The following is a 24,032-nucleotide window of genomic DNA, read 5'->3' on the forward strand; positions in this document are numbered from 1 at the left end:
CTCCACAGCTCTCACTATACAACCCTTGGAGTAGTCCAATTCCCCTCTTCCGAATGCCCCCACGTTGGAATTGGCCGCGGTTTCAAAATGCCGCATCTTTCCCAGTTGCTCTCGGCAGTAGGGATAAAGTGGCCTCAAGTTCCATGGGTCGCTAGATTCAGACCGCCTAACACGGACTTATTTCAACGTGATGCAGAAGTCCAGACGAGAGTTGAAGACCGGTTGGTCTATGAAGCAGGTGGATGACATTTCCAATGATTGTTGGCTTCCTGTGAAACAGGTTCCCAGCCAAGTCCACATTGATCTCATTGACAACAAAAGGTAGGCGGTGCTCCTGGACAGCATTCCAAAGTATTCCAATACTAATTGATTATTAGAATTCCCGATCCGTTTGTGGATGCTAATGAACTCGCGGTACAATGGATCGCAGAGAAAGATTGGGTTTACCGTACAAACTTCACGGCGCCGTCTCGCGAAGACTCCACAACGGATTTGGTGTTCCTCGGCCTCGACACCTTTGCTACTGTGACTCTAAATGGAATCATACTCTTACAGTCGGAGAACATGCACACTTCATATCGGGTGGAAATTTCCGAGTTCCTTCGACCGGGTCAAGAGAATGAGCTCCAGATTATGTTCCATTCCGCGCTCCTTCGTGGACGAGAGCTCGTCGATCAACACCCAGAGCACACCTTTCACGTTCGCCAGACTGAAGCAAGTCGCATCCCTGTACGTAAAGCACAGTACAACTGGGGCTGGGACTGGGGTCCTATCTTGATGACTGCGGGACCTTGGCGTCCTGTTGTACTTGAGCAGTACATTGCCAGGGTCGATGATGTATGGACCCAATACAACTTATCTGCAGACAACAAGACTTGCTCTGGAAACCTGTATGCACGGGTTGGGACGGGTGCACAGGAGGGTGACAGTGTCGTTTTGTCGCTGCTTGCTGATGAAAAGGTGGTTTTTCAGCAGAAATGTGATATTGGGCCTGGTGGGTTGGTAAGGGCCGCATTTCAGCTTGATAATCCTTCTCTGTGGTACCCACATGGTTATGGATCGCAGCCCCGCTACCAACTGTCCGCGGATCTCATCCGTGGGGCTATCAAACTAGACGAGCAAATTAAACTTGTTGGGTTCCGACGGTGTGAACTAGTGCAAGAAAAAGACGAGTTTGGCAAGTCTTTCTACTTCCGGATCAACGGTGTCGACATATTTTCCGGCGGGTCATGCTGGATCCCAGCCGACAGTTATCTTGCCCAAGTCTCCAAAGATCGTTATCTAGACTGGATGAAACTGATGGTGGAGTCCAATCAAATAATGATTCGTGTGTGGGGCGGTGGAATCTATGAGGACGATGCCTTCATCGAAGCATGCGATTCATTAGGCATCTTGGTCTGGCATGACTTTGCCTTCGTCTGCGCGAGTTACCCAGCTTATTCCTCCTTTCTGAAATCTATTGAGGAAGAAGCACGACAAAACATTAGGAGGCTGAGATCCCACCCATCTGTGGTAATCTGGGCCGGAAACAACGAGGATTATCAGGTCCAGGAAAGATATAAGCTTGAATATGACCAAAATGACACTGACCCGGAGTCTTGGCGCCAATCGACGTTCCCGGCACGTTATATCTATGAGCATCTGCTGCCAAAATGGGTACAAGAAGAGGACCCATCAATGATCTACCACCCTGGAAGCCCCTGGGGCGATGGCAAACACACAAGTGACCCAACTGTAGGCGATATTCACCAGTGGAACAGTGAGTTCTCTGTCCAAGTCCGATTCGAACGTATCATTCTGATAGAACATAGTCTGGCACGGCCAAATGAGCAGATACCAAGATTCCGCTGACCTCGTCGGACGTTTCGTGAGTGAGTTTGGGATGGAAGCCTACCCTCATGTTGAGTCCCTTCGCCGAGTCATCACCGACCCGCGCCAACAACACCCTGGCTCAATGATGATGGACTTCCGAAACAAAGCTGGCGATCATGAGCGCCGTTTGATGACGTACGTTGCCGAGAACTTCATAGTGCCGTCCGACCTCACAGCCTTCACACACATCACCCAGGTCCTCCAAGCTGAAACCATGCGCTACGCATATAAGGCCTGGAGGCGGAGCTGGGGACAACCAGGAGCTCGAAGGTGTGGAGGTGTCCTTGTGTGGCAGCTGAACGATTGTTGGCCAACCATGTCGTGGGCCATCGTCGATTACTACTTGGTCAAAAAGCCTGCGTTCTACGCCATATCTCGAGCTTTGAGGCCACTGGACGTTGGTGTATCTCGTAACTGCCCGGTGTGGACTTCGGGTCATGCCGATCCTATGTCAACCAACTCATGCGAGTTCGACTTATGGATTGCGAGTAGCCGGCAGGAGGCAGTTGAAGTAGAGGTGAAGGTCAAGTTTGTTTCCATACGGACGGGTAACCTGGTTAGTGATAGTATCAATATCACGACACTAGCAAACCCGAATGCCACAACAGAGATCCTCGGGAATCACTGCGTGAGGATGTCCACGAGTTGTGACAGTGCGGTCCATGAGAACTTGGACCAATTCATCATCCACGCAGAGTTGTATGTTAATGGACTGGTTATGGCAACTGACACGGCTTGGCCGCAGCCCCTAAAATATCTGGACTTTTCAAACCGAAATGTCAGGGTTGAAACCTCGCCATTGCAGGACGAGCTCACTGTATCGGCGGATCTCCCTGTTAAAGGATTTGTGTTCGAGGAGAGGGAAGGCTTGAGGCTGAGTGACAACGGATTTGATCTGGTACCTGGGAACAAGAAAAAGATCACTGTGCGAGGCAAGGGCGCAAAAGCCCAAGACCTTTCCTGGACATATGTTGGTGCAAATGTATGTCATCGAGGAAGAAGTCCTAAGCTGTGAGCGCTCCCTGGATGTTCTAGGCTCACGTTGGATAAACTGGGAGATGTTATATGGTCCATACTAGCAGCCCTGTCAATGATCTTATCTCTAGCCAGCCAGTCTGTGTACCCTTTCCTACTATAATGTAGCAATTATTGACTTAAGATGAATTATACGTACGGGCTGGCAAAGCGAACCATTTGACTTAGTTTGTAGATGCCTTCTGTAGAGAAGTGGAGATTAGGACCTCATCGCGGCTTGAATATCGTTCAATTGCATAGTGGAGCTCAAATGAGGGGACAAGTGGATTCCAATATGCCAAACGTACTATTTGTGATGCATCCCATTCACCCTAGTTGGGTGAAGTATCCATACTCCAACATTGACGACTCAAAGGCTGTTAGATCTCGAGCGTATGAGGCAAAATCGGCTTAAATCCTAGAATATCCGGTCCTGCATATCACACTGACCTACTGTACTAAGAGAAAATAGTAACTCAGTCCAGGAAGTTGAATGAATATAGAACTAGATCTAATAATGATAACGACAGTTGCCCAGGAAAGTGCCGGGGAGTAACTAAACAATGCAGAAATGACTGTTGCAAACAGACTAGGCTGTAAAAAAGAAACAAAAAATAAGAGGAAACACACTGCGTAAGGGAATTAACTCCACAATAAAACGATATTGGACACGAGAAATCGAAGGGCATAATCCAATAACAATGGCCCATATAGTCATCATCCAAGTTATCTATTGTAAAGGACTATTTATCTACTCAACGACTTTAGAGCCCAACTTCCAAGAGTTACCGTCATAAACTCTAGTCCAAACACTTGCCGGGTGGTCGAGGGGTTTCTGGAAGAGGTAGATCTTTCCACCGAAACTGACAGCGCCCAACTTGGTGCCTGGAACATAAAGCCCAACCTTTGTTTTTGTGCCGTCGGTGTAAGCCATGACCTCGTATGGAGAGGTTTTAGTCACATAAAAGAGATAGGGCTTGTCCGTGGCCTTTGAACTGATGGCGGCGAGAGGAGTGCTGATTTCAACCTCCCCACTTTTAAGAATAGGTTTCTGGGCTGTGTATCATGTTAGAAATAGTCACAGGTTTAGATAGATGGTTCAAGAGCCACACTTACAATGCCATTTATCGTAACTGCCAAGATATTCAAAGATTTCACCGTCATGCCTTTGAAAAAACAAGTGGGTGGTGGTATCAGTGAGATTTGTAGCCAATTGAGTTCCAGGAAGAGCAGTGGCGGCTCCCTCCGAGAGACCCTTTCGATACCTCCACTGGAATCCGCTGTCATCGCCACATCGAAGCTCAGATATTTCGGTAACACCTGTGGCCGTATTGAACCTGCCTCTATGTGAGTATAGTGCATTTCTCCGAAACTTCAAAACCACGGTATGGTGTATTACTTACTCTTCGAAAAATAGCCACTGGTGAGCGGGCTTAGGGCCGTCATGACAGATTCCACTAGACAGCCGCGATGTTGTAGCGGGAGATTTCTCGATCTGAGAAGCGAACTCCTTATCCTTCCATGAAGTGCCATGCGGGAGGGACTTGACCTTCTCATGAAGAATTCCAGATGCGTCGATAAAGAAGAGGTGGATCTATAAACAACTTAATTAGCCAAACATCACAGAGACAGGTGGAAGTCTTCCATACAGAGGGCTTGTTCCCCTCAGCGCCGTCATTCGCCACATAGTAGGCTGTTATAGGAGATCCGGCGGGATTCAGTTTATCAGCAACTGGGTTAGGACTCTCCGTCCAGCTGGATCCATCCGAAGAGGTAACCTCAAGGATCTGGGATGCACCGTTTTGATAATAGAGGTAGATTTTGGTGCCATCAGATACAGCGGCATAGTCGGAACTGGTCAAGGCAGCCATGATGGAAATCGTTTATTGTATGAAAGCTAAATTCTTTGAAAAAATGATTTGTGTGCTTGGTGTTTATGGGGAACTTCGGAGGCCTACTTATAGCCATGGCAGCTTCATGCCAAGAACCATCCGTCTCTCGTCATGACAAGTTACTACGAGTGGACATCCAGCAAAGCTGAAAGGCACATATCTGTCTCAGAAAAGGAAGATGATACTGCAGCTTTAGAAAGTCAATCCTGCCAGCCCAGTGGACTACCACTACAACTTTGCCACTGTGCATGCATGGACGGGTCCATTGCAACCCGAATAAGGCAGCTAGAGCACGAGCTGATACGGGAGTATTAGCCTGAAAACAGATGGCATCATAGTACGGATTATGTGGCTAATGGCTCAATTATACTGCTGCTTGATGTGTTTGTTCAACTTTATGGATGGAACTGGGTGCCATACTATACTCCATAAGACAGTACACAGGTATATCAGCTTAAGGAGCGATCAAGGAGCTGGAGGCCACCCAATTCATGGGCCAAAAGGAAATGAAAGGAAATGCACCAAAAGGAAATCGGGGCGGGGGAGCCGTTCTGCTGCGGTCTACTAGCGGGGGTCAAATTAAATCCTAACACGATCAATCCATTGCATAAAGGAGCTAAGCTGCGGGATACCCACGCACTGGCTTGCTTTCACTTGATCTAGGCCAAGCCCAAGAGAATCCGATCTATCTTTTTCGTCTTCGTGGGGGTTTTTTCCCCTCAATTCGCCGATCATTCAGCCAACCACTTCTGCAGGTGCATAATCGACGTATGACGTCAAATAAACTAATTGTCTACCGCCTCAACCATCACAGTGACTTTTGTAAGATGCAAGCGCCAATTGATATGAAGGGGCAGATAGAGAAATCCTTAATGGGGCAAGTTTAGCGTAGAATCGCATAGACTATTAATCTGGCGATCGAGTCGTATGTCTATGGCTTTATGTGCTGCTGTAGGGGAACACGCAATCCAGGCCTTTCGCGTAAAAAGCCTTTTTCGTCCCATATAAGTACATTGTACGGAGTAACCTGACGGTATATTCGGTCGGTCGGTAGCTTGACCAAGGTGAGCTGTCTTCTTCACATAAATGACCAGGAATAAAACTCACTTGTGTGGGGATTCAGGGGTTGACATGTTGCCAATCAACGTCTCCTGATATTTGATTGTGTTTGGAAAATGTTGCAAGAGTATTGTTTCCTTCTAAACGACGGGGAGAGGCTTGGATTGCACTCAGAAGTCGGCGCTTCTCTTAGGCTCTTGGTACAGCCTTTCATTAATTTCTTTTCTCTAAAGTTCAGTTGGTGCCAAGTCCATCAAGATGCGGCGAAGTTAGGAGTAGTTTCGTCTGCCAGCTCAGCCTTCGCTTGTCAGCAGCTAATCCTGGAGAGGGTGGTGGGTTCGAGGCAATCGTTGGTGTCTATCACTTTAAGTTCGATCGAGGCACGCTTAGCTGCAGTGGCTTTGTTGCCCCACTCAACGCACTCGTTGTTAGAAAATAGGTAGCTGATCATAATTTTCTCCCCAAGTGGAAATACATACTAGGCACACGAAACATATGTCGCAGGTCTTGTACTGATACCACTAGAGCATCATCATGATCGTTGATGCAGTCTCCTGAAAGAAGGTATGGGAAAAATGAGCCGTAGACATAGTGATTCTGATTGGATGGATGGAAGGGAAACATCCATGGATACCTGGAGTGGAGTGATGGATCACGTGAGAGATTGATTTCTCCGAAGACCCACATCTATGTCAATCTCCACCTATTGAAGCTCAAGCAATTAGATCAACAGCCCTTTCTCACACGCCCTAACAGATATTCTATTACGAATATCATGTCGCAGCTTGGCGGAGTTACTCCATTACCTGTGAGTTTTTTACATGCCACTAATGCAAGCCACGCGGTATATGCTTCCTTACCCTCCGAGACCACGTTACCTACTCGTTCTCCCGCAAAATGTACCACTAAAGTGCTTCTTGTGCCTCCAATAAGCAAATTTCGAAACCCTACTAGCAGAATTTGAGTCACTTACGAGTATCATTTTCAAAAGTTCATCGTCCCCCCAGGCTGGACGGCACGTCCCGGGAGCCCCAGCTTTGAATACGAGTGGGACGGTGTCGATTCATCGGGCCAAAAGATTGCTCGAGGCTATGGCCTTGCCCCAGGCCGACCAATATTAGAGGATGACGACGCTTCTACAATAATTTTCCAATCTGGCGATAAACTCTACCTCTGGGATGTGCTTTATTGTGATGTGTATGAACTCGCAACTCAGGACATCAACGAAGTCGCTCGTGTTCTCTCTCAGGAAGGAGGTTTGAAGAAGCTGCAGAGACGCCTTCTTGATCCGGTTGAAGACATTGCTGCCTGAGAATGATCGTTGTGGCGACTTAAGCTATATGCTGAACCCGCGGGACCGATGACTTGATACGAAAGGGTATTCTACCGACCAAGTGGTGAACTGGTTTTATTTCCCATTCATATAACCCCTGAATGTTTACAAATAGTACCAAAAAGTGGGTCGTCTGTGCAGCAAGTGCAGGTGGGTAACGCGGACACCACGTGGATAGTTAGAGCAAATGACAGGATGGGTGACAGGTGTTTCGGGTTGATATTAGACCTTATAAAAAGGCTTAAATTCTAACATACTTTAGAAAGTGTAGCTTATAATGGAGCAACTTGGAAACCGTTAGGGAAGCCTCGGTTAGTGCAAAACCGCGTCCGCATACTCTCAGGGATACAAAAGAAAAGGCAATGATAAAACATTGCTTTCGAGACTTTGCTAAACAGATTCAAGACCATTCTTAGAGTCGTCACTGTCTCCGACACTTGTACTCAACTAGCTAAGTGGCGCTTTGTTAGTATTATGCCACTTTTTTCGGACGCTCTGGGCATAGAGTTAGTCTCAAAGGAGACCTAATAAAGTAATCGGCAAAGCGGAATGGTCCTAATGAACAAGTTTCGAGTATCCTATCTACAAGCACGCTGTGCATCTTGTGTATTATGCTTCATACACAATACGAACGCAATCACCCGGGTTTTGCCTTGAACATCGTTGATTAGGGTGACACAGACACTAAACTAAGACTGCTGGGGTCAGGACCGTAGTCGTAGTCAGATGATCTCCTCTCCTCTCATTTCCGCGGAGGTCAGTCAGGCATATAGCTCCAATACACTAGAATCGATTTCTGTTCCTTGCCTTTTTCCGAAAACGGGGACGTAGCGAAGGCGTTGTCGTAATTGTCCCGCCGAAAATTTCGAGAAATCCCCAACAAAAGCGCAGGACACTATTTACAGATTACCCTGGCCGGCGCTGCCAGCGGGGTCGGTGCTAGCACCAGATGCAGTGGCGAGAGTTTCGCCCTTCAAGTTCTCCAGAACGGTGTTGGAGGAACCAGAAAGTGTACCCCCGGCAACGTTGGCGACGCAGGAGCGACCAATGGAGGCCTCACAGGTGCTAGAGGCACTGTCCGAGGCAAAGAGAGCACCCTGGAAGGAGGATTCCTCGAGAACAGCCTTGACATTAGAGAAATAGTTACCCTCCGCAAGAACGTAGCCACCAGTGCCAATCTCGAAGGCGTGGCCGGAGTTCTCGTCCCAGTAGTTGTTGACCGCATGAAGGTAGGTGTTGCCCTGGACCTTAGGTGCGCGACCGCTAGTCTTGTAAAGGTAGTTGCCCTTGAAGGTAACCTTATCGCTGGAGCCATCAAGGTACACGTTCCAGTAGTGGTGACCGTCGCAGGTGGCAGAGTAATCGGATTCACCATCGATGTAGTTGTTGGTGATAGACACACGGTTGTCAGCTTCGGTGCCCAGGACGTAGTGTTGACGACCAATGCGAGCAGTCTGGATTATGGAGTAAGTCTATTGGACCGCTGATAATGTCTGTACTGAGGTAATAACCTACCGTGACGTGATCAATCCAGATTAGGTCGGCCTGATTGAGGGTGATGGCATCACCACCCCAGACGTACTGGGGATTGATGTCGGTGACAGCGATGTTCCTATGATAAACCAGTCAGCGTGGATTCCAACGAACCTTTTGTGCAAAAAGCCGAGACAGGGATTGAACATACTGGATGATGACGTTCGAGACGCCATTGACCATACGTAGACCACGGCCCTTGATAACACCGGTCTTGCCCTCGCCAATCAAGGATTTGTTAGAGCCAACGGTGATACCGAGCATACCAGCGTTGTTGCTGGGAGCCGTGTTAGCATTGAGGGAATGTCTATTATAACCAGATGATGGGTTACCTACTAGGTGACAGTAGTGGTAGCGGCGTCAGGCTCGTAGTTGGTGCACCAGTCATCTTTGTTGATGGCAACCTGGCAGGTAGAGCCAGTACCCCATGGAGTGCAACCGGAGGTCGTAGTGGTGCCCTCAGTATCGGTGAAATCGAATCTAGCATTCCGCCATTGTCAGCTGTCGTACGTCCACAACAGGGGATGTTTCTACGAACGTCTTGCTCAGAACAATAACACGGGCCTTATCATCACCGAGGTAAGAGACCAGCTCATCGGTGGAGATAGGGTAGACTGGGGTGGCATCACCGCCACCAGTGGCGGAAGAAGCGAAACCTTCAGGAGTGCCAGAAACACCGACAGCGGCGACCTTGGAAGCAATAGCGGCAATAGCCGTGAGAACGAATGCGTACTTCATTTTAGAAGTTGATTTAGAATGTATATAAAGAGTGACGATAAACAAAAGCGAACAGAAGTATGAAGTGAAAAAAGAAAGGCAAGTAGAGGAATGGATGAGAGATAAACAGGACAAATGATGTTTATATAACGGTGATTTTGGGTTTGGTTTGTTCCGTTCAACGCCTCCTTAGCTCTACTCGTACATTGGCCGAAATGAGAGTGGATGCAGTTTCGGAAGTGTGAATAAGAGGGCCCGGTGGAGATGCGCCGATCGGTCCATGGCTATTTAGCTTTAGGAAGGAGATCGTCGGCAAGCCCATCTCTGAAACACCATTAAGGCTAATTCCAATGCCGAAAAGAAACCTTGAAGTGGTACGGAGTATAGCCGCGGTCAATATAATAGTGTTTCCCTTAGATTGAAGTGATTGTCTAGGTTGCTGCGATCACATTAAATACCATAGAGCGTCAGTTGAGTAATCGGAAAAGTCTACTATATATGCTGTTATTGTTCTCCTATGGATCATTTTACAAATGAGAGCCCCATTGAGATTGTTTTATATGAACTTTTAGGTTAAACTTCGCATAAACTCTTTTATCTTTATAATTCCCCCAATCATGGCTACACACTAGGAAAGTAAATATATATAATTCTCTTTATATTCTCATATAGGTCACTATATAATAAATGCAAATAATTGCTAAATCAGTAGTTATACGTAGCCTGGCGAAGCTTAATTGGCGGAATAATTGGCGGGTCTCGGGCCCCAGGGGGGGCGGGTGTGTTTCAGGTCGTACTCGTAACCACGCATTTTCGCAATCCAAGGAAATCTAAAAGGTACAACATATATGAATATAAACCAATTTTAGCATTAGATCCAATTTCTTACTTTGGCCTATGCCCGAATAATGTCGTCTTCGTAACTACCAACTGGTGGAGAAATAGGGAGCTCTCGGGCAGGCTCATCTAATGTTGCAACGGTCCTCAAGATTATAGAATCCAGTCCAAGGACAAAACTCATATTTGCGTCTTTGATCTCCTTGTTAGTACGTGTTGGACCTCTACAATTCTGTTACTATTCCTCTGTAACGAATGATCTTTTGAGATATTCAGAAAGTCGACCACTTATGCAGGCATCCAAATGTATTCTGTTAGTACATCCGTGGATACATATATGTGTAGTCGTTTTTACAAGTCTTTTAGGGGATCTCAGAGGAAATGTATGGGATGTCAATTACTCAAGGTTCCTACGCAAACAACGTTTCTGGCTCTTGACGTCTTTCAGCTGCCTCTCTTTCACCTTTCACAGTCTCGTGGCCTCTACTAAATGTCACACCAAAAACCCACCGGTAAGTCTACGTCACCTTTCACTTTTTGATTCTCTAATCGAACACTCTTCAGCATGGCCTCTGGCAGACGCTGCCTTGACACAAAAACTCCTGAATTTGCTTCAACAAGCGATGCATTACGACCAGGTCAAGAAAGGTGCAAATGAAGGTATGTACTTTCACAACTCTTTCAGTTGGTCATAGAGCTGATACATGTCTAGTCATGAAGTCTCTAACCCGAGGCATCTCGGAGATCGTCGTTCTCGCGGCTGACACCGTTCCTCTCGCAATATTAATGAATATTCCGGCGCTACGTGAAAGCAAAAACGTCCTATATGTGTTTGTACCTAGCAAGCAGGCGATGGGTCGAGCGTGCGGTATTAGTCGGCCAATCAGCGCGATCACTATGAACTCGAACGATGCCAGTGAGCTGGCTCACATCATTGAGCAGACTAAGAACAAGGTGGAGCGACTTTCAATCTAATGGATTGCTGCGAAAGTACAAATAGGGATGGATCATTTTCGGAACTCTACTTCTCATGGAGGTAGCATCCTTGCCGACTAACTATGGCTATTCCCCAGCTCCCCGGGTGACTTGTTATTTGGCGTTCTTACTCGTCGCCGTTCCAAATATGAGTTTATATGAACACACTTTGGGTCTAGTCTTACTCATAACCGTAAACTATATATTGTCCACCTACTATAGCAACTCTAGTCTATTAAGGATTTAGCAGGTAGCAACAAGGCCTTTGGCCTCTAGGGAGCTTAGGATGAATTGATCTATTCGTCTATAGTTTCCTCTCCGCAGGTAATCTTCCTCATTTCTTCTTCTAGCATTACTCACAATCACGCCTTAATATCACAGAGATATTTGAGAACGTGGACTCATCCGAATCCGCTTTCCATAAATATAAAACACAACGGGAACAGGTAGCATGCACAACGCAATAAACCCAAGCAACGAGTTGCCCCACCCCTGCCCCAACGCCGCATACATCGAAGGTCCAGCAAGCGGCAAGAAAGCACCTACTAAAGACCGCACAACCGTATTCGCCGCGACAGCGGAGGCCGCGTATTCGCCGAAGGCGTCAATCAGATATGCTTGGATGGGCATGAGGGTGGCGATAATCCCGCAGCCAATCCAGCCCAGCCCGATGATCGGCATAATCCAATGGGCATGCATATAAGCGGACCAGCCATACCAGAACAGACCGATCGGGAGCAGGAAGCTTGCTAGGATGAGAATCGGAAGACGAAATTCTGGCTCGGCTTGGCCGTTGTTTTTTGCTATGAGGTGGTTTTGGATTTTATCTGACAAGGCCCCGAAAAATGTTAATCCGACTAGGGATCCGACACCAATGCCGATAAAAACGAGTCCAGTGGCGCCTTGACTGAAATTGTACGTTGTTTGGTATAGATCGGTGACTGTCGTAAAAAGGAGGTAGAGGTAGCCGAAAACAATTCCTGTTGTACCAAACAATTAAGTTCCATTCTTCGTCCTAAGGGTAATCCGGCTTACCAGTATACAGCGAGAATAAGGCCGCATTTGGTGTGAGGAGAAGTATCTTTGTTGGCCTGGAAATCGCCTGAATAAAAAGCTTCCTGGAATCCACCTTCAGATCCTGTCCAGAGATTATATCTGGATTCCCCATTTCTTTTCGGATTCTAGTCACACGTCGTCGTAGAAGAACGGGCTCGTAAGTCTCGGATTGAAAGATAGACACCATAATGACGGCGACACCCGACTAAATGGAAACTGAGTCAGTATCTGTTCTGATGACAAAAGTTATGGTACTCACCACAATGGCAAGCAGCCAGAATACCCATCGCCAGCCTTGGGCTTGTGAGAGATAGCCTCCTGCGATTGGACCAATTACAGGACCTAGGAGCGGACCGAGACCATATATCGATAGGGCTGCTCCTCTCTCTTCCCGGATGAACATATCCGCGACAGATCCTGCACCTAGGGTGACTGGGCTGCTACCCGAAATTCCTGCAAAAAGGCGAAAGACTAACAGAGCGCCGATGTTGGGTGCCAAAGCGCCAGCAACATTCCAAATAACAAATATCAAGGTGCCAATCTGATATATGCGCAGTCGACCGTACATTTCCGAGAGGGGAGCGAGAAAGAGCGGCCCGATGGCAAACCCTACTAGATATATCGAGACGACGAATGATGACAAAGTCTTGTTCGTTGTATGGAACTCTTTCAGCACGAGTCCCTGCGCCGGTGCAACAATGGAAGACGTCAAAGGTGTGAGAAAAGTGAGATAGGCGATACTGAACATATTCAGCCATTTCTTCGTCTTTGACCAGTTAACTGGCCGTGCGGGATCTGTTGGCCCATCCCAGCCAAGGTCGGGGGTGGTATTGTTGAGGGGTGAGTGTGATGTTTTTTCTGCGAGTGCTTCTTCATCATCGGACTTTAGATTGTGACTGTTGCTTGGCAAATCTTCTTGATAACCCATATTCTTGGCAATCTTGGACTTCGTCAGGAATAATAATGTTAGCTAAATCATTACATGGACCTTGGAGATATAGTGGACAGACCTGGTCTCTACACAAAAGTAGAGGCCACACCAAAAGGTTTAAAAAATATATCGACAAGAACAGATTTGGGAAACAAGAACATTCAACTACTTAGAGCATTATAGAAAGCAATAGTACTAATGGCAATCACATTCCTCGCATGGGTTACTTTTATCCCTTGCTCTTTCTGTATGAAATTACAGCTTGTCTCGGATACCGGCATTTTTGTGTTACCAAAAAGGCCTTCTATGCATCCTTCAGGGGGTACCGGACAATTTCGATGAGATGGTCGCTTTCTTGTCTTGTTTATACATCCATAGTAGCCCAAAATCCTAGTATCGTTAATGAATAATGATTTAAATTACGCAAATTCGTTACAAAACTTGAAAAGAAAAACCAAAAAGTGTTTATATCTCAAGTCTATCACACTCTTTGATATTGATCACCTCTGCGCAACATATATATCCCCGACACAATAAACCTCAATCACAGTCTTTCGAATCGGATCACAAATCCGTACACAGTTTCACCAAGATTCGGGTTATCATACAAGGGGAATCTTTCCATGCGAACCTGTTTCCAACCCTTAGGAACACCAAACTCCTCTAGTGTTGAGACATGATTGAAGTTCGTACATAGTTCCCCGTTTCGCTTTTTCATATTTTCAATGTACGCCTCAGTGAGATCCTCATGGATTGCAGTCACAGATCGCTTCGCAACCATGAACATCCGTGCCAAAAAGGCTGTTAGATGAACTGGGTCTAGAAATTGGAATGCCGCAAAACAAACAACATGATCGAAGTTATTCACGCTCTACTTGTAGATTAATAACCATGCCGACATGTCTACCGAGGGCTCAGGTCTTACCATGATCAGTTCATCCATCGGTCCAATCAACAGTGGCTTCTCATAGTGATCCTGGATATATGATGACTGGGTCATACCCGAGGAGAGGTCACTGCCTGTGATCTTGGCAGCGATGCCCTTATCATGTAGGATGGCTCCGAACTCACCACTCCCACACGCAAGATCCAATACAGTCCCAGAGAAATCATAGTCTCTGCTCAGGTCTTCCTGCATACGACTGAGTCCGGTGTTGGCTCGAGCAGCAGAATAGCGTGGAGCAAACCCGTCATAAACACTGGCGAGATGCCGATTCCGATCACTATCTTGGCCTGATCGCATTTCCTTGCTAGCGACTAACATGTCGATAAATGCCATATGTCCACCAGGGAATTCCTTTTCAATCACTAGGTCCTCGTATGTGGATGCTTCCCTTGGGCTAAATGCTCGAGGAGGGCAGATCCGGCCCTCCAATGATACAGCATTGCCATGTGATACCAGTTCAATCCCAATGCAGGCAAAACCACTACATGTTGCCCTAAATAAATCCAAGGTAATTGACTCCAGTTCAGCTTTCAAGGTCACGTCCGTCATTAACGTGAAGTTTGCCGACGCGGGGTGCGAGACTTTTCTATCTAGACAGTGAGCAGAAACCTGCTGGCCTGGTGTAAAAACCTTCGTCTCAAGGCCCATATCCATGACGAGACAAAGCCAGTTTTGGCCTGCGGCAAATGTGGGATTCAGTCCATTGATATTGCGTACCACGGACCTCTTTACACCTTCACCGGCACCAGTTTGGTTATTCAGAAGAGGGACACCTTTCGCCTCTAGGTACTTGGTAATTGCTGCCACTCTCACAGCATCTTCCGACTTGGCCACCTGTTCGGAGTGGTCAGCAACATTGCTTCTCTCCCATTTGGCTATACGAACCATATAGTTTAAGAACATGTCAAATTTATTGCTGCAGATTTCATCGATATCTTCTTCTGCGTTTGATTTACTGATGTAACAAGTTTCAAATTCATGGCGGGCATGTGTGATATAGTAACGGGCATCGACAGCGCTTCCACCCTGTTGTGTCTGCAACAGAATATCAGTTTTGTCAAAGGTATACAAAATTGTGTCTGCATCGCTTACATGTTGAACATCTTGGCGCAAAATAAGGAGCCCGATCTTCATGATGAGTTTTGAAATTGATACGGAATAGAGGTTGCAAATTTCTTGATTGGGCACACAACAGACAGTACAGTCAGCCGATATTCCGAATATATACTGGGGAGAATGGGGGGCGAGATGATCTCTGTGATAAGGGAGATCTCAAGGATACTTGTAGATCATGGATCTACAGGGTTAACGATCAGATTCACAGTATGCATGACACGTCACTATCTGGGGTGGATCGATACCCCCTAGCATCCACGATTGTGTGTGCTTGCCGGGAGGGGGTTGCATTGCATGGAGCACTGCTGCTAAATTGCTACTAGTGAACTGGATTTTGCTTTTGCTTTCAAGACGTGTACTGAAATTATGCAAGTGGAAGTACGGAGTCCTCCGTACAGTATACATAATTAATCAATGCATAGCGTCGGTGTGCGAAGGTGTAAACTCGGCACCAGGGGTCAAACCCATGATTTAGTTATATTCTGAGTACGAAGTAATAACGGTTGTGACGCCTTAACGCCTTGTTAATGCTTGATTCCTGGGCGCTCCCACACTACTCGAACCATATATGATGTATCATTTGGACACAAGCCCCCTTTTTCCGCCAAAAGCGGAAGGCCGATAGGGCTGGCTCCAGCTATGTCATGCCCAGGTGCCAAGGTGCTTCTAAGGAATGCAGCAGCCTGGGAGGTATTTTTAATTTTCTGTTCGAAATTCGTAATCCAGACCAGGCTCAGGCCAGAATAAGGCATCGAGTTGTCATTGTGTAGATCAGGCATTTGACCCCTGCTTTATAGTTACACACCACTCACAAGCGGTGTATATATGCTGCCACCTTTCTTCACAGAACCGATAATACTAGTGTGTATCTTTGTTTTTACCATTTTCCAGCAAAGCCAGTTAGTCGGTTAGTCCTTTTCACCCCCAAAAAATACCAACAATTACTCGAAGCCATCTCTAAGGGTTGTGTTTCTTCCTACCAGACCTGGTCGACATGGGACACATTGTAGAGGGGCTTGTACGCTATCTGACGAACAATGCCAACCACCCGGCCTTTGAGACTTTGTCAGTCGGTATGGTTGCCAAATCACTTTTTCTCTGCTGGGCGACGGTATATATATGAGAATTAACTATGGCCTAATCATACTGGCTAACTTGATATTGCTAGTATTACATTCTGTCTATAATATATAGCCTCACGTTTCATCCTCTCGCGAAATATCCGGGTCCAAAACTAGCAGCTGTGACCCGTTTGTGGCACTCGTACCAACTCTGCACGGGAGGCATCGTCTCAACTCTCTCCAAAGCACATGAGAAATACGGACCGATATTGCGTATTGCTCCCGATGAGTTGCTATTCACATCCAGCCGCGCATGGGATGATATCTACGGCCTTCAGCCCGGGAAGCTCGAGATGGACAAGACCACGCCCCTCTACAAAGGCCCGACAGCACCACACTCAATTGTTACGGTCGATGGCGAGCTCCATCGATTTTACCGACGGCTTCTCGCTAAAGGATTCTCAGACGCGGCATTGAGAGAACAAGAACCGGTGATTAAACGAAATATCGACCTATTAATTGAAAAGCTGCATGTTGAGGTCGCAGCCGGGAAGACACCTGAGATGACATCTTGGTTCAATGTAAGCTACCAGAGCCACATCACAGACCCGTAGCTAACCTATATGACTATCAGTATGCGACATTTGACCTGATCGGGGAGCTGGCATTTGGCGAGACCTACGGATGTCTAGAAAACTCCCAATACCACCCCTGGGTAGAAATGATTCTAGAAGTAATGAAGCTTCGAGCCATGACCCACGCCGTAGGGTACTATCCCTGGGCATTCCACATCTTAATGTGGTTTGTACCCAAGTCCTTGCGGGATAAATTTGTCACCCACCGCAAGTTCACCGACGAAAAGGTCCAGCATCGAATGGATCGAAAGATCGACTACAAGGATCTGACCACTAACCTCTTCGATCCCAAAAATGGTCTCGAACGATACGAAATCAACGGCAACTGTTCTACACTCATTATAGCTGGCAGTGAAACAACTGCCACAGCGCTCTCCGCCACCTTATACTTCCTAACCCAGAACACGGACGCCAAGCGCAAAGTGATTGACGAGATCCGTAGCATGTTCACAAGCGCCGATGACATCAACTCCGTCACCACAAATCAACTCAAATATCTCAATGCGTGCATCAACGAGTCGCTGCGAATCTTTCCTCCCGGTCCGGCTGTCTTTCCCCGTCGTGTTCCTCGCGGCGGTGGTGTTATCGACGGACATTGGATCCCTGGGGGTACACAAGTCGGCATCGCACACTTCTGTATCAACCACTCCAAGCAAAATTTTGTTGACCCTGAAAGTTACATACCCGAAAGATGGCTCGGGGATGTCGCGTATAAGAACGACGATCGCCATGCAATGCAGGCGTTCAGCTATGGCCCTCGAAACTGCATCGCCACTAACCTTGCCAGGCTGGAAATTCGTTGGGTACTGGCTCGTCTGATCTGGGAGTTTGATTGGGAATTAACTCCTGGGTCACAAAGATGGGAGGAAGCACTTGTGTTTAATGTTTGGAGTACAAAGCCGCTGAACATCAAATTTGTACCTGTGGCACGGTGAAATCGGGTCAAAATACCGTTCAAGGCACCCCGATGGCTGCTTTGTTGACATTTTATCGCTGGAAAAGTGATATTGACTCTGCATAATGCAATTTTAATTACTATAGTGTTTGGTTGTTTGCTACATTTTTATGGGTGTAAACGTCCTGCTTTTTCGTAGATTCTACAGCCAACAACTTTTCCTCCACATCACGTATGCGCTGTTTCTTGGGGGCGTTAATGTCGTAATAATTTACTCAGTCTTGGTACCTAACGACATTTCTTTTATATATTTAAGACAATGTAGAAAGCAATCCTCGGTTATTATCACCCTATACGGTACAAGACCATCAGCTCCGTCAGATATATAGTTTCGCAAGCAGCCCTCATAACAGCATAGCGTTTAGTCCGTAAGGGCTGGTGTAATATTTAGCTCATGCTATTGATTCAATTGTGATTTATCACCTTCAGGGATTATCTACAAGGGTGAAAAGAACTTGCTCAGACAGCGCTCAATGCAGTCTCATGCTGCGTAGCCCTGTCACGACAAGGGCTAGAAGGGATCCTTCAATCTTGCTTTTTACCCTGTTGTACCAATCCAACTAAAATCATCACTTTCAAGGTTGCCTACCAGTAACCCCCAGCCTTTTTATTGAATTTTATTTGAAAATATTATTGGTGGCGTGCATACATTAGCGCCCTTGCTCGCCCGTGCTAGCAGGCATATAAAATGACAACACATATTTGAGGTTAACAGCCCTGTAGATATGACAAATGAAATTACATATGCCTCGTACGATAGTTTTCTATAACCCCCTGTCAAATGTAATTCAACCTTGGTATCCGACATAGCCATACGGAGAACTCCGTAGTTAACTACACGATCCACCAAGGTCTCAACAGTTTGCAACTCCACAAAACGAAGATTGTCCAATCAAAAGTTTTTCTCCAACGTATCACATATAGCTATGGTTAGATGAAATCTACTTTTAGAATTCTAGAACATGGTTTTAGACAAAAGACTTTATCTGTTGGAGTAGTCGAACCATGTATATTGTAGACAGTTGCATGGATCCCTAAGTGAACCTGCGTACTATTGACACACAATTCATTTCCCCCCCCCTTGTCTTGAAAGTCACGCCCCACATCTCAGGAAAACATTTTCTTCAACACGTCTTCAGTAAATCCCCAGAGGAGAGTCGAATAATCGGAACACCACGAAGCTCCTGTGTAAAAGGTACTTTGATGACCCTGCAACGCGTACAAGTTCTTGTAGAAACCGGCACGGATGTCCTCGGCCGAAGCGCTCATGGTCACTGGAGTGTGGTCCCCCCATTTAACAATGCGAGGCTTGGTTGCAGGGAATGTACCCACTTGGCCTAGGCGCTCGATGCTGCTTTCCAGGAGTTCCCTAGCGTCCTTCTCCGAGAACTGCTCGTTGCCAACCAGCTTGATGGTGTGGTATCCGGGAACCCTTTGGGCATCAACGCGCCAAATGAATGGCTCGTAGGGAACAGAAAAAGGGTTACTGGGATCAATATTGATAAGGTTGTGGCCATCGGGAATACCAGTTTCATTGATTAGGGCGGCATAGTATGATTGGTAGTGCCACTTTGTGAAAAGGCTGGATTCTCGGTTATCCAGAGAGAAACCGGTGAGATGGCGAGTGGTAGGTGGGATGGTAACAAGAAGCTTCTTCGCATGGATGCGCTGAGTCTTCCCATCAGAGCTTCGCACAACGACTTTCACACCGTCCCGAGATCGATCGACCTGCGAGATTTGGGAGTTGAATATGACGTCAGAGCCGATGACCTTGGTGGCTCTTGTGTAGAGGTCGGCGATTCCGTGGCTTGGCCGGATGTACCCGTTCAAGAATGCCTTGGCATGAGGAACTCCGATGTATTGGATAACGTAAAGGGTAGCCATATCGAGAATGTTTCCAGAGCCATGGGAGAAGACTCCCCACACCGCATCATCCAGCTTGTACTTGGCGATAAAGTCACGCAAGGGCAGCAGGAGGTCCTCTGGTACTGGGTCAGGGAAATTGTAAGAGCCATCCTCAAGGAATTTGAATTGGGAGATTGAGTCCATCCATTGGTGAAGCGCAGCCGACTGATTTTTCGATGCTTCAGGTGCGTCGACCTTTTTCCCAGTCCTCAAATTGATGTAATCATCTTCTGCCGGAGCTGGTACTCGAAGCTCATACGGAACTTGGAGTTTGGCGAGGTAGTCCAAGGTAACACTGTTGTTGAAATATCCTTCGACGCCGTAGTTGATAGGCTTATCGTCATTGGTATAGAAGGTCTCTCCATGTCCACCAAGGAGACTATTGCGCTCGATGAGGGTAAATGTTTTACCCATTTCCTTCAGGCGCACTCCAGCGTATGTTCCAGAGGCACCACCTCCAACAATCACTACGTCGCGAGTGATAACATCAGGGGTAGCCTGGGCATGTAGAAAAGGGGAGTTCAGCAAGGCGAAGCTTAGGAGCCCACCAAGGCCAAAACTGGTGTGACCCATTTTGGAAGGATGGATAAGAAGAAAAATAAGTACGGCTGGATGGCGAAGGGGCAATCAGCTGCGTATCCGATGCTAGACAGCCCTGGTAGTTATCCTATATATATTCTACAATCTAAACGTGGATAGTCCATTCGGTGAATAGTGAGTCTCCGCAAGACAGACAATAATCCAACAGCTGCATAGTGAGGATCTCCAACTATTACTGGGTATGTCAGGGCATTAGTTCCTTGCATATGGCAAATTGTGAAATGACATAGCTATCCGGAAAGCTGCATGCAGTGGAATATCATCACAACACGGTGAATGAGTAAATAGTCTGGAAATTACCAGTCATATGGTATAATTGCAAACATGTCAGGCAGTAGGTTCTAGACAATTCTATAACGGCTCTAATGGCCCATAGTCGACATGGCGCGATGCCGCCGACTGCTGGCTGCACCGCTGGGTGTCCACTTCGGAGACCCTCGGGGATCGCCACCAGCTGAAAACAGGGCTGGCTGGATTCAAGTGCAATTTCCGTTGGGTATGCTCCATTAGACTTCATTAGAGTACAGTTCATTATGCATACCAACAACATTATGCGAGTCTCAGTCGAACACATGCATCTCATTTCACTAGGTGTCTCTTAAAAGACACCGCAACGGAGTTAGTCTATCATTGTATGCATGGGAAATGAAATTCTTGTTTTTAACCAGCCTCGATTGATTGACACTGCAATGTAACCAGGAGAAACATTCCTGTTTAGTTGAAGATCTTATCCAAAGGCATATGACACATACGCCATGCCTTCAAACATTCAACACCTGAGTCGCTGTGGCTGGGATATATAAACCCTTGGCGGCCATTTTAGGCCTTGTACGCTCCTAGGAGTTCAACTGGAACCCTGTAACTACGTGCTGCACCTGACCTACAGGTCTGGCCCGGACATGGTGGGAGGAGTGGAGTATGTAGGTGGTAATCCCATGGCGTCGATAGTGTAATCTCATTTCAGATCTTCTATAGCTGAAGGCCCACGTGCGCCTTAAAGGAAGGCTCTTGTCGCAAAGGCTAATACGATGTTGCATCTATAGGATCGACAGGTTCTGCGGGTGGCGTTAGTCTAACCTTGTGTATCCATACCGGCCGTGAGCTGACCCTCACGGCCATTCACAGTAATTTATTATCCCTCTGTGTGACCTTGAAACTAGCACTGTATTGGTCAATAATTGCGTAGATCAAAGATCTCCTTCTTTCCTTCCTGGCAGAGTCCCACTCAATGTGCAGATCTATCTACTGCGGTGGGAAACCCGCCGTAAAACGAGCAGATGTAAACAAGTACTCGTACAAGAGTGAGATCCTGGACATGTAATAGATAATTATAGTTCGCCAGTCAAATGCGATTTCTTTTTAAAAGGATCAGGGATTAATTGACCAAATCTTAAGCGTGCCAGCATTTACGAGGAATGTGAGAAAATTAGAGGAATCGAGCGAAGTTTCGATACATTGTTGATAATGGCGTACTTACCCACCGTACTACGTGACATGAGAGCTGAATACGGAGTATGAAAAGCTGAACCTGCACGCTAGGTGTTGAACCAGTTGCGTTTTGGTGCACACATTCCGTAGTACTCTTGGTCAAGAGGCCGATTTCCCGAAGGCCCCAAAGCCTTTACCCATAGCCTCAAAGCTGTGCATATAAACACTCATGTAGGGTTTGTTTGCCTTGGTGGCGTAGGAAACCCACGCTTGATGATGAGTTGTCTGTGCGAGATCCTGGTCTGGGCTGTGGGATTTGTTGGTCACTGATGTGTTATGTGGGATTGAGATAAAAGCAAGAAGACTTACTAGTATGCAGCCAAATCGGGGGCGTAGAACTTGGGCAAGCTGGACACGCCTACACGATCGAAGAAGGTCGAAAGCCCTTCAGCAGTTGCTTTGTCATTGTTACCAAATACCGGGAAGTAGATTTGGGGTTCGGGCAGTGCTCTGTTGGGGTAAAGGGCGAAATTGATAATGAAGGGAAGTTGCTCCACCGGCGATTCGCCTAGTTCGTAGAAGCAATTAGGGAGGGTGGCGCGTCCCTTGGCAATAGGCAACAATTCCCAAAGATCCTTCAGCCAGCCTAGACCTGCCTGTGTCTCGGGATCCGTACGGCGGCCATCCAAAGTCCAGATTCCGGAAATTGTCTCGAAGTCAAGCTGGGTTTCGAAACAATAGAGTTTGATTCGCGACTCAGATGGCTTTACAAGATCGCAGGAAAGGAAATGGGCAATTAAAGTTTCCCGCGATCCCATGAATTCTTCCAGAACCGACAATGGAGCAGCTAGCTTGCCAGAAGTGTCGGCTTTCCTGATTGCATTAAACATCAAATGTTCCTTGGGAACACCGTTTGCCATAGCCTTAATCCTGGGATATATGTATGTTTTGAGTAGCATATCACCATTGGGAGCCAGATCAGCAGCAAGTTTGTTTTGGGTTTTGAAGATGGGAACCGGTAGGTTTTTGTCGCGAATAACCTTGATGTCCTCATCTGAAACAACGAGCTCTCGAATAAAGAGATCAAACCATTCGAGGTCAAGCTTGGGAAGGACGGTTTTGAACCTCTTCAAACATTGACCAATGGGTTGGGTATTGAATGGGTCCTCTTCAGTGCCAGTCAACGGACCCAGTGGCTCAAATGCAAAACGGACCAGCGATTTTGTGTAGTTGTAGCTCAGCTCAAAGGGAAGTCCAAAGCGAGTCAGCGTGCTTTTCCAATGCATAGGGCTCCCCTTGGTGGGGTAAGGACCCAGTGCTGGGATAACGAACTCGCGGTGCAGGCACAGAAATTGGTACTGGGCGTGCACATCGTAGCTGGACTTTTCCATCAAGGTTGCAAACATTGGCGCTGTGCTATGCCACCATTTTGCCTCATCGGTGCTGGTGAAATTGAAGCTCCGACTCAACACTTGGAGTGGTGTCTGAATCTCGTTCTGCTCGCGAGTCATACTGGGCAATTATGTTGTAGGATGAACCTGGATGTGTGGATACGGTCACTTAGGCTTGGAACTGACTGGTGTTTGGGACGATACTATCTGTCGTACACAACAATATAATAGTTTTGAACAAAAGGAAAAGGGTTTGCGGCAAGGCAGTTTTCAACGCTGCACCGCTCGGACAACAATCTTTCAGGTCAATATCATGCGAGTCAGCAATAAACCATATTTACAAGCTTGGTTATATCCTATGTCGATCGAGTGGTAGCTTTACAAGGGTATATGGTGAGACTAGAGCCTGTACGATAAGCTAGCCTCGGACCTATACTTGCTACATTCCTTCTTGGCGTTTCCTTTCTAGCGAGACACGTTTAGGCTGCGCCGTGTACGCACCCCTATCACACCCCTGGTTGGTTGAAACTGTGGTGTTGTAATTTTCAGCTTTGAAACGCTGGAATGGCTACGGAGTACTTCGTACATACTAACGTCAATTGGAGATAGTAATTCATGCAATGCATCTTCCATGTAAGGGTACCCTAACTCTGGAAGGAATGTCGACTCCGCCAATGATGCACATGCAGTGGGTACACCTGCAACCCTGCATCTGATCTCTCCCATCGGCATGATTATGATTATCACCGCATTAACCTGATGTAGCTAGGTTTATT

At 46.9% G+C, this 24,032-nt stretch overlaps 9 protein-coding genes across 9 annotated transcripts; 4 read left to right on the forward strand and 5 right to left on the reverse strand.

Moving 5' to 3' along the window:
* Window positions 1-190: 190 nt before the first annotated feature.
* PGRI_031540 (beta-mannosidase) lies at window positions 191-2,922 on the forward strand (the record flags this gene model as incomplete). The annotated part of the gene is made up of 4 exons (XM_040790867.1): window positions 191-321; window positions 378-1,759; window positions 1,812-2,854; window positions 2,908-2,922. 4 exons carry the CDS (start codon window positions 191-193, stop codon window positions 2,920-2,922), a joined length of 2,571 nt encoding a protein of 856 aa, XP_040647820.1.
* A 715-nt stretch (window positions 2,923-3,637) lies between these two features.
* PGRI_031550 (uncharacterized protein) lies at window positions 3,638-4,757 on the reverse strand (the record flags this gene model as incomplete). Its single annotated transcript, XM_040790868.1, has 4 exons — window positions 3,638-3,942; window positions 4,003-4,223; window positions 4,290-4,480; window positions 4,536-4,757. 4 exons carry the CDS (start codon window positions 4,755-4,757, stop codon window positions 3,638-3,640), a joined length of 939 nt encoding a protein of 312 aa, XP_040647821.1.
* Window positions 4,758-6,612: 1,855 nt separating this feature from the next.
* Window positions 6,613-7,149, forward strand: PGRI_031560 (uncharacterized protein; the record flags this gene model as incomplete). Its single annotated transcript, XM_040790869.1, has 2 exons — window positions 6,613-6,645; window positions 6,829-7,149. 2 exons carry the CDS (start codon window positions 6,613-6,615, stop codon window positions 7,147-7,149), a joined length of 354 nt encoding a protein of 117 aa, XP_040647822.1.
* A 920-nt stretch (window positions 7,150-8,069) lies between these two features.
* On the reverse strand, window positions 8,070-9,441 carry PGRI_031570 (polysaccharide lyase family 1 protein; the record flags this gene model as incomplete). The annotated part of the gene is made up of 5 exons (XM_040790870.1): window positions 8,070-8,624; window positions 8,686-8,782; window positions 8,855-8,980; window positions 9,040-9,183; window positions 9,242-9,441. 5 exons carry the CDS (start codon window positions 9,439-9,441, stop codon window positions 8,070-8,072), a joined length of 1,122 nt encoding a protein of 373 aa, XP_040647823.1.
* A 1,306-nt stretch (window positions 9,442-10,747) lies between these two features.
* On the forward strand, window positions 10,748-11,232 carry PGRI_031580 (Ribosomal protein L7Ae/L30e/S12e/Gadd45; the record flags this gene model as incomplete). The annotated part of the gene is made up of 3 exons (XM_040790871.1): window positions 10,748-10,769; window positions 10,822-10,917; window positions 10,970-11,232. 3 exons carry the CDS (start codon window positions 10,748-10,750, stop codon window positions 11,230-11,232), a joined length of 381 nt encoding a protein of 126 aa, XP_040647824.1.
* A 375-nt stretch (window positions 11,233-11,607) lies between these two features.
* PGRI_031590 (Major facilitator superfamily domain, general substrate transporter) lies at window positions 11,608-15,299 on the reverse strand (the record flags this gene model as incomplete). Its single annotated transcript, XM_040790872.1, has 8 exons — window positions 11,608-12,212; window positions 12,268-12,493; window positions 12,548-13,234; window positions 13,299-13,305; window positions 13,798-14,090; window positions 14,145-14,999; window positions 15,051-15,200; window positions 15,258-15,299. 8 exons carry the CDS (start codon window positions 15,297-15,299, stop codon window positions 11,608-11,610), a joined length of 2,865 nt encoding a protein of 954 aa, XP_040647825.1.
* A 976-nt stretch (window positions 15,300-16,275) lies between these two features.
* Window positions 16,276-17,912, forward strand: PGRI_031600 (cytochrome P450; the record flags this gene model as incomplete). The annotated part of the gene is made up of 3 exons (XM_040790873.1): window positions 16,276-16,392; window positions 16,450-16,923; window positions 16,977-17,912. 3 exons carry the CDS (start codon window positions 16,276-16,278, stop codon window positions 17,910-17,912), a joined length of 1,527 nt encoding a protein of 508 aa, XP_040647826.1.
* Window positions 17,913-19,039: 1,127 nt separating this feature from the next.
* PGRI_031610 (amine oxidase, flavin-containing superfamily) lies at window positions 19,040-20,410 on the reverse strand (the record flags this gene model as incomplete). Its single annotated transcript, XM_040790874.1, has 1 exon — window positions 19,040-20,410. One exon carries the CDS (start codon window positions 20,408-20,410, stop codon window positions 19,040-19,042), a length of 1,371 nt encoding a protein of 456 aa, XP_040647827.1.
* A 1,614-nt stretch (window positions 20,411-22,024) lies between these two features.
* PGRI_031620 (Aromatic prenyltransferase, DMATS type) lies at window positions 22,025-23,376 on the reverse strand (the record flags this gene model as incomplete). Its single annotated transcript, XM_040790875.1, has 2 exons — window positions 22,025-22,172; window positions 22,235-23,376. The coding sequence occupies 2 exons, from the start codon at window positions 23,374-23,376 to the stop codon at window positions 22,025-22,027; spliced, it is 1,290 nt and encodes a 429-aa protein (XP_040647828.1).
* Between the last annotated feature and the right edge of the window lie 656 nt (window positions 23,377-24,032).

This window comes from Penicillium griseofulvum, assembly GCF_001561935.1.
Source record: "Penicillium griseofulvum strain PG3 chromosome Unknown contig_80, whole genome shotgun sequence".
Taxonomy (NCBI): domain Eukaryota; kingdom Fungi; phylum Ascomycota; class Eurotiomycetes; order Eurotiales; family Aspergillaceae; genus Penicillium; species Penicillium griseofulvum.